General features: G+C 37.8%; 1 protein-coding gene across 1 annotated transcript; it reads right to left on the bottom strand.

Moving 5' to 3' along the window:
• Window positions 1-6006: 6006 nt before the first annotated feature.
• On the bottom strand, window positions 6007-8893 carry myl13 (myosin, light chain 13). The gene is made up of 5 exons (XM_044017550.1): window positions 8712-8893; window positions 7390-7417; window positions 6868-7017; window positions 6509-6682; window positions 6007-6420 (listed from the first exon to the last, which is right to left on the bottom strand). Exons 1-5 carry the CDS (start codon window positions 8817-8819, stop codon window positions 6314-6316), a joined length of 567 nt encoding a protein of 188 aa, XP_043873485.1. The 5' UTR covers window positions 8820-8893; the 3' UTR covers window positions 6007-6313.
• Window positions 8894-9948: the final 1055 nt, after the last annotated feature.

Genomic DNA, 9948 nt, shown 5'->3' with positions numbered 1-9948 from the left:
CATCATATATATATATATATGTGTGTATATATATATATATATGTATATATATATATGTGTGTGTATATATATATATATATATACATATATATATGTATATATATATGTGTATATATATATGTATATATATATGTGTGTATATATGTATATGTATATATATATATATATATATATATATATATATATATATATATATATATATATATATGGGTGTTAGTGGAACAAGTTGATCTCTACAGGTTTTGCAAGAGACTATATGCTACTTATATGCTGTCATGAACACATCCATTAGTGTTTAGTACAATAAACATTCAAATGCCAGTGAGAGTAACAGCGTGAAAAGAAGCTTTGATGAGGGAAAATGGTTTGCCTGTGTTATAGTGTGTAAAACAAAAATCCATACATAAACGAGTTATTGCTCTCTGCAGTATTCACCAAAACACAATCCAAACGGGTGCATCATTTAATTAATATGCACTGAATATTTTGTACAAAATATGTCATTCTAATGGAGCCTTTATATATTATATCAGAGGAGTCTTGTTAATTATTTAATTTGAAAGGTATTGTTTTTGTTCTTTGTTCGATTTTGTCCCCATCAGACGGTAAACATGCTCAACAAAAAAGTTATTCAGTTATTTATCTTATTTATTACTTCCCTGAGGTTGAAAGCTGAAAACACAAAATTGAAGTTCTTGCCCAAATGTGGCGCTATCATCTAAGAGCCTTGCAGCATTCTTAAGTAATCAGTGTCATAACTAAGCTGCTTGATGCAGAAAACACCAATCACTCTCCAGGTCAACCTGCCAACTCATACATCTGCCCAGGCTGCTCATACACTAATACGGTGAATTAACTTCCTTGTCCAATGACAAACAAAAAGACTTTTGATTTCTACAAAAGGACAAAGAGAATAAAAAAAAACTGTATTATGCACAAAAGCACTGCATTTCTTGGTGGAAAAAAAAAATGACACTGCAAAATGAAATTTATAATAACGGAAACGTGCCATAGCATTAAGACAGCATGTTAGGATGACAGTGTTAAAACTTGCCAGGGTGACACTGTGACATTTGGTCTCAACCTGTGTTTTGTTGCTTGGTGAACCACCACCACCACCGAACTCTCATTCTCTGTGTCTGAATTATGCCTCAAATACTCGAGTACTATGTCACTTTACAAAATATATAACTGGTATAACAATTTTTCGAAAAATCCGACTTTCAAACATTTCTAGGATGTGGAAATGCAAAAAGTGAAAGTGTACGTTTTTTTTTCGAGAGTCTGTATCGTCTCATGTAACTCTTGTCGAGAATGTAAATTATTATACAGATTTCTCAAAAATAATGAGCCATTTTTAAATGAACAGTCTCATTTTAGGTGATTTTTGTTTTGATCAAATATGTCAAATTTCTGTGAGATCTGTGAAGTATTTTTAAGTGTTGTACAGAACATTGTAAACTTTCCATCAGGCTTTGTTTGAAAAATGTACTTTCCATATTCGTATTTTGTAAACTTTGGACTGATGGTAAATGTTGACTTATGTGTTTTAAATTGTAAATATTTTAATTTCCTATTCCAGGGTCATGGCTTATGCAGCTGTAACACTGCGGACCCTCATGGCCTCATCATAATTCCAAAAGGTACACCACTGATTAATTGTGGGATATTTTGATACATAACAAATTATACATCATTTATTTAAACTCACCAAAGAAACTAACCACCCTTAACAAAAATATGTACTGTACATTTTATTGTATGCATATTTATATTGTTTTCACTACACTTTGTAGAGCAAATGGCTCCAATGTTATTTTCTACACCCTTTAGTCTACATTGTTAAATGTATTTGATGCAATGGTAAGTACGTATACATTTGACCAACTGATATTATTGAAAACGTTAAGTGAGCCATGTTGCCTTACAAAAGGAAATGCATTTTATTTGTAAAAATCTAATGTCTCTGTAAATAAGGTATCATTGTGTTATTGATATATATTTGTACATGCACATGTGAAAGGAAATGTATTGATAAAAAAGAAAACATAATTTTGGCTCTTCAGGGTTTTTGTTTTTTTGTTTGTCACACTGAGCAATTTGACATTTGCTACACATTGCCATAAACTGATTTGTTTGGGTGAATCATTTGCTATTTAAACCTCTCATCTACATCTACAAGCACTCTATGATATAAACAGCAATGACTCAATCAAGTAATTAACTTGTCACTGGCACTGTGGCATGTAAATATAGTTTTTTTGTTTGTTTTAAAAATACAAGGACTGATGTCCTGAGAGTAGCCCTTATATAGTTGTGAAATATAATGTATATTATATTATATTATATAATGTGAAAGAAGATACCATTTCAGGAGTTAAGTGGAGCAGAAACTGCTGCCTGTGCCCAGAATCCCCCGGGCACGATGAGTTATTTATCCCCAAACAATTAACCAAGACTTTGATGCAGCCTAATAAAGGCATGTTGTGACAATTATTGCCTTGACTAGAGGAGGAGAAATTACAGTAGATGAGATGTTGTGTAGTGTACACAATGCCAGGAGCAAGCATCATCTGCTCTTTATCGCGGATTGTTTGCCCCCGAGACCCTGTGTGCCTATAGAACTGCGTTTCACCAGCCATTACTTCAGCTAAAAATAAATAACTGCCATGACAGCCTGAGGCTATACCACTGTAGTCCTAATGCTTTTTTATATATAATTTAGAGTGAGAAGGTGTATTTCATAACACAAGGTGTTTCAGAAAGGATAAACTTGTCAACAAGAAGGCATTTACAGAATTATGACTTACAGTTTTGTTTTTTTAATCATCTTATTAATCACTGGTGTTTCCTCTCACCCTTTCAATCCAGCTTGTTTTGAGATTTGATGGCCAAGTCTCCACTATTTGGTGCTATGTGGTTTCATATACACTTTATCAAACAGCATTGACGGTCTATCCCTCATCAGAATCAGAATCAGAATCAGAATCAGAAGAGCTTTATTGCCAAGTATGATTTGCACATACAAGGAATTTGTTCTGGTGACATAGGTGCATACAAGCATACAAAGTTTAAAAAAAAAGTGAAACAGTAAGAAGTTAAGTGAAACATTAAAACAGTAAAAGTTAAGTGAAACAGTAAAACAGTAAAAAGTTAAGTGAAACAGTAACGTATCGTATACACAGTATATAAATGTTGAAATATTCACCAGGTGCAAAAGTTCACGGTAATGACGTTAATGTAACGGATAAAGGATGTAAGATAATAAGATATAAGATAACTGTTTTATAAGGATATATTCTGACGTGCAGTGTAATTAGCTTGTTAATTGGTCATTCTGTAAATAAAATAATTTCTTGCATTAAGCAGCCCAACGTACCTGGAAGAATGGTGGGCTGAAATATCGTTCTTATCTTAGTCTTTAGTCCCACATAGATAGGAAAATCAAATGCTGAAGTAAATGCTGAAGCTTATGTAAATAATATAATATAGCTACTTATTTTGCAAAACTGGAATTTAAATTTAAATTTATTTTCATTTTTTATTTTATTGCTGCAAAGTTGCACTGTGGGGCTTGTTGTAAAGTCATTTCTCTGGGGGTGTACTTGTACATCCACATGTGACAAATAAAATCTTGAATCTTGAATCTTGAACACACCATCTGTGTGATTCATCAAATAATTCAAGTCCAAGCAAAGAATTTAAAAGGAGGACATTGTATTTGAGCATTATAGTTCATTTCCCATAAGAATAAATCACTCTGAGCTGTGGTAGAATATTAAAGAGCACTTAAACAGAAACGGCACTACTCTTTACCTGGAATCATACTAAGGTAATGATTTCATTACGATGCAGTTGGTTCACTGAATTACTGAACCTCTGCAGTCAAGTCAAAATATCAAGCAACCGAAGCCATTGGGAAATTGGCTGTTGCACAACAAATGGCGGAATATATTGCCTGGAGCTCAGGCTGGAAGTTGGGAGCTGACTGACAAAGATTAGGTGGTGCGATGAAGGTCAGCCAAGCCAAGCAGATGATCTTAAAAAAGCTATTTGTGGTGAAGGTGAAGGTCATATTAGTGTTGTTGAATTAAAATGGCCTGGTGAAATTGTTTCCAAATGATCCTCTAACAAGCTGGTGGGTCAGTCATTACAAAGTCATGCTGTGCAGCTTAAAAGTACTCCCACCGAGATATGAAATGGGAATTAGATTTAGGGATATGTGTATAATATATTGGGTGAATGGTTTCTACACGGTAAACCTCCCTCCATGTAGCCTAATGAAGAGTTTGAACAAGGTATTATATAGTACACATTAGTGGAAAAGGATGATCTAAACCCTGTTTGAGGGGAAATAAATTGAGCAAACAGGACCCGTTTTCAATGAGTCTCTAAAACTCTGAACGAGCCAAACAACAACAACAAATCCATCACAATCAGGCACACTTGCACAGTCAGGGATTCTGTAGGATTAACATTCAAGTGTATGATTAAATAATTTTTACCAAACAGGTGCTAATGATCATCGTTTTCACAGGTAGTTTGAAACATAGTCATTAACTGAAACAGAAACAGCTGTGTGGGAGGCTTGCGTCTGGGCGAGGAGCAGCCAGACTCTGCTGCAAAGGTGAGGTTGTGGAAGACACAGGACATACGCCACGATGAGACTGAGGACAGCAGCAAGACACAAGGCAGTTATACTTCATCAGGCAGCTCTGTCCCAGGCAGACTGGGGTTTCCACATGTGCTTTTCAAGCTCTTTTGAAGAAGCACAAAGAGTGCGGCAGATGAAGTGGCACAAGCCTGTTGGACCGAGGTAAACCAATCAACTGTCCGGAGATGTCTGACCAGAAGACAAGGCCAAGTGACTCAACTGTGTACGAAAATAGAAGAACTGGAGGAGAAGGCAGTTTATTTGCCGAGCAGTACAATAATGACAATGTTCAAGCATGGTGGAGGTTCCTTGCAAGTTTGGGGCTTCATTCATTTTCTGCAAATGGAGTAATGGTGTCCTTGATGCTGAGGAATACAAAATGCAGCCAATGTCATTAAGAACTATCATCAGCATTAAAAATAAAAGTAGAGTCATGGAAGTGATGGTATGGACCACACTGAGCCCTGATCTCAACATCATCTGTATCTGGGATTAAATGAAGAGAAGGATTTAAGCCAGCCTACATCCATGGAAGTTCTCCCCAAGACGCTTGGAACAACCTTCCCGCCTGATTTAAAGGTAAAGGGTGGTCACACCAAATAGTGATTCATCAATATAAATTGAAGAAAAAATGAACACTTAGTAATGTAAGTGGGTGGGTCTAACACCACAACACACTAGAATGATTCTTCATTTATTCAGTCATGACATGGTAGAATTACTTGAGTGACAGCTCTCTCTGCTGGCCAAAGAGAGGAAATACATCATTTGCCAAAGAGATAGTGATTGACTGGAAATGGGTATGAAATATTATCTTTTTCTCATACTCTTGAGTGTTTTTTTGATGCAATCACAGAGGTCAGATTTTTTTTTTTATGTACATTTCATGCCATTGTCCATAGAGTACAAAGTACAATCATGGTAGTTGCATGAATGTCTATATGGGATAATAAACTCTGGATCAAGCATCTTCAATCACTTAAAAGAATGTTAAAAAGTAAGTGATACAATGAAGAACAATAGTGTATTGCAGGTAAATCTACATCAAAGTCGATTGATGTAGGTTTTTATGCTTATAATAACATTCAAAAAAGTTTTCCATAACATGTATCACGTTACAAGAATACTTTTGCCTTTCCTAATTTTTTTCTTATGTCATCCATCAAGCAGTGCTCACATTTGCTGTTTCTGTCCAAACTTGAGTTGTGGTGGCAGTGTGTTCTGGCAGTTACATGAGCCACAATGACATTCTTATTTCTTTTTTCCTGCATCACTGCAAACACTTTCCCGTGGAGACAACTGACCAACAAAGCAACCAATAGTATTGTTAATGAAAAAGAGAACGCCATCTATTGAATTGTATTTATTTATTGATTGATTCATTTGCATGACCTATAACTAACACCAGGATGTGCCATGTGTGCGCTGCATCAACGCAGTCTTAGAAAAAAGGGTTACATATTAATTAGTTATATAGATCATTTCATAGAGAGTGGAAATCAGAAATATACAGATAGGGGCAAATGGGATTTACAGTAATCTACTTTCTTCTGTCAAAAATACAGGACCTTGATTTTCATTGATTTGATATGAGGCAGTAGTGATGTAGCACCAGAATGACAATAAGGTCAAAAAACACCAACAACACATGTTATCTTTTTAAGATGCCATAATGTATTTTACAAAAGCTTCATAGTTAATGCACCCGTTAGCATCTTCTTGGTTTTGCATCAGCTGCTCCACCTCATCCTCCCTCATCTTCTCACCTGTGGTCCATGAGAAAATAAACCAGTTCAATTTGTAGTCCTACACACAGCAGCTTTGTAAAAATCAATTTGAAGTCACCGTACTCACCCAGTGTTGCCAGAACGTGCCTGAGCTCAGCTCCCATGACTGTGCCGTTCCCTTCCTTGTCAAATACCCTCAGACCCTCCACAAAGTCCTCAAAAGTTCCACGGTCCTTGGCTCTGCAAATGTGTTGGTGGATGGGAAGAAACTGCTCAAAGTCCAGCATCTTTGTCTGCATGTCTGTGGAAATGGAAACGATGAAAAGCTGAACAAATATCCACGCTTAAACCAGTGTTGACATTTATTTCAACCTTTCTCTATACAGCCATTTTTTTTTAACCTGCCTTGGCTCGGTCTAGCTCTGATACTGATATCGTGCAGATAAAGGGGCAGAGACTCGGTACGCTGTCGTGCCCTCTACTAACCTTCAGGCTTGGGCTTTCCAAGGACATGCATGATCTCTGCATTGGTAGGATTCTGGCCCAAAGCCCTGATAAGGTCACCACATTGGGCGTATGTTATTTTCATCTCACTGGTTGGAGTCCTGTCAAAAAGCTGGAAAGCATCCTTGAAATCTGTGAAGAACAACAAAAGCAGGGTGTTCCTTAGACATTAAATTGGGTTCATATGTGCATGCAGAATCTTTGAGGTGGGGCTCCTGAGGTGTGCTGTCTGTTAGTTGTATCGTAATAATGCATCTTGATATGCCTTGTATCAGAGGCCCCTGCCTTACACACACTCTGATGTGACTTAGATGGGTGCGTTAACTTCAACATAAAAGCACATCCCTGAACCACACGTCATTATCAGCTGTTGTCGAACATTGCTCACGCACTGATGGAGAGCATGATCACACAAATCATTTATTGCCACTATAAATAGCACAACAGCCGTCCATGCAAGGCAAAAGACAAAAAAAAAAACAATACCGGCAACGGCAACCTTACCCTCAAGTTGCTCAGGGGTGAATTCCAGCTGAAAAGAGACAAAGCAAACGTATAGTGCAGTTAGATGGTGCTGCTCGCTCAGGAATTGTGACGCTCGTGAGGATTATGATTATAGTTGACAGAGGAGGAAATCAATGCATTGCTTTGATGATTGAACCCTGACTTTGCCTCCATCGTCGTTGTACCAGCAGGTCGAGTGACAGGCTGGGCCTGTTCTTCTCATACATTATTTATCAGTGACCTTGGATCAAACATCCGCGGGCTTATACTGCTACTGTCAGATTCATTAGTGTTTATTTTTGGATACAATACGTGTCATAGAATCTACGGTACTGTAAATACCAGTGAGGTCAGCAACTCACAACCTGATGATTTGCATTGTGGATATTTGCATAGGCGTGTGTTCAATATAAATTATAATGACAATGGCACCGACAGTCTCACAAAATTTATTTTGTTCATTTTTAATTGAGCTGCATACGATTTAGATTACTGTATTAGTATGACAGCTCATTTAGTCTTTCAAGCTGCAGTGCACTCCCATTTAATGTGTTATTCTAAGTCTAAAAACTATAATTCACATTATTCTGAACACCCATGATTAATGTTGACTATTTATACTCTGTGTGTTTCTTGGACTCGCCATCAGGAAATGCCCTCCTTTTTTGTCTGATGTCTGGATGTCTTCAAACCTCGTCCCCACTACGAATCATTGTAAAAATATTATCTAAACACTTATCTTAGCACACTTGAAGATGGATGACTAGGAATCTAATTATCTGTATTTTTCTTCCTCTCGGTTTTTCCAACCATTTTTACCCTCAGAGGAAAAACGTGGGTGGTCTGCCATTCACTGACATGATGAAAATGATATCTTGTGGCTTTAACCGCTCTCCATTGTAACGTGGTCGCTCGTCCGACGAGAAAAAACATTTATCCATTGAGAAGGGGCCAAGTCAGCAGAAGATCTTTCCACTACATGTGGTATCAGCTTGTTCGCCTCTGAACTGCTTCCTGAGCTAGATATTACAATTTGTTTTGCACATTTGGACAACAGATATTCTGTAAGTCTGTTGTGCAAACAGCCAGAATGAATGAAGTCCACTCAAATGGACGTCCCGTCCCGTGTTTGCTTGCACTGACAGGTTTAGGTCACATGGGGTCTCTAATGATCTTTAAACAGTGCGTATCTATATCACCCCTCCTAGAATAATTAATACAATAATAAATACATGGCAAGCAATTAAACAGTACGAAAGAAAGAAAAAAACAGGATTAAAACATTTTACAGTTTGTTATTTTGGCATAAAATTGCTGTTTACCGTCACTGTTGTGGCGTCGAACTGCGGGGTCTTGGGACGCTCGGGCTCTGGTGGTTTTGGGGCCACTGGCGCTGCAGGTTTGGGCTCTTCCTTCTTCTTAGGGGCCATTGTGAGATGAGACAGAAGGAGTGGACTGGCAGAGCAGAGGGATCCAGCACACTGCAGCTGAAGGTGACCCTTCAGAGGCTGGGTCCCTTTATCCACTGTCCACAGGTGTCATCTTCAACCCCAGCCCCCCTCCATGCCCAACCAGACTGCCAACAATAGGGGGAGACTATAAAAGGATGTGACTTTGAGCTTCTATTTAAGACAAAGTCTTTTGTGAGTGATACATCACACAATACAAACTATATCATCTGATATTCCGAGCCCGGGACCTTCTGCTAATTAGGCTATTTCCATCAACATAAGTGTGACCCAGAGTGACCTGCCTTATCTCCGACTATGACCTTGTTCACTCAACAGTGGTGGCTATTAGTGAGGAGGGGCTAAATAGAATGGTGATTGCTGGGCAAGAGGTGCAGTGAAGTTGTTTAAATTCTGATTCTGTCAGAATGCCGTGTGAGGAACTGCAATTATCCCTGATGATTATTCAATTTTGCAATCAATGGGTGACACTAAGTACCACTGTGTGAAGCAGCCATCCTCACAGCTGAGTGGAGACATAGTGGCAGTCGAGGTGTTGTCTCTCGCGTTGGCTATGTTATGTATGTTATATGTTATATAACTTCATGATGTGTTAATAACTAAAACAAACAAATGAATGTGCAAATCGATTTTGAGTGGACTTAAACAGTCTTGCTTTGACATATAGTTTCCTCAGATTTTAGACGTTTGTTCAAAAGCCGTTGGTTTCCAATAATATACTGCTTTAATCCTTTAATCTGTTTGGACATCTGCACGCACATATTGCATTTGCCACGGTCACACCCAACACATCTCTCCAGAAATATGACAATAGAGAGAGTAGAACATGCATTGTTTGTTTGCTTAAAGAACGAAGAAGCCTTTTGGGGATGACAAGTGAATATTGTTTGCCTTGAAAGTGTTGGTAGCATGTGGTGTAACAACAAAATATGCAAAAATATGCCAAAGATGGTGATGCTAATCTCATCACAGTATGGCGCCCATTCACATGTCTTCACAATATGTAAGACTGGAGTCATAATTATCATTATCATGATAAACAAGTGCTTTTTTCAGCCCACGGTCCTGCAGGACTGAAAAGACTCAGTTA

This window comes from Solea senegalensis, linkage group LG1 (genome assembly GCF_019176455.1).
Source record: "Solea senegalensis isolate Sse05_10M linkage group LG1, IFAPA_SoseM_1, whole genome shotgun sequence".
In the NCBI taxonomy this organism is placed as follows: Eukaryota; Metazoa; Chordata; class Actinopteri; order Pleuronectiformes; family Soleidae; genus Solea; species Solea senegalensis.
The sequence above is the reverse complement of the archived record's forward strand: the minus strand, read 5'-3'. Positions and strand labels throughout refer to the sequence as shown.

Bases quoted from the DNA above. Each gene is read 5' to 3' on its own strand.
- myl13 (XM_044017550.1), bottom strand. From the start codon at position 8,819: ATGGCCCCTAAGAAGAAGGAAGAGCCCAAACCTGCAGCGCCAGTGGCC. The intron at 6,683-6,867 runs GTTAGTAGAGGG...CCATTTCCACAG, and splicing joins TGGAAAGCCCAAGCCTGAAG to ACATGCAGACAAAGATGCTG. The intron at 6,421-6,508 runs GTGAGTACGGTG...CATGGACCACAG, and splicing joins GCACGTTCTGGCAACACTGG to GTGAGAAGATGAGGGAGGAT.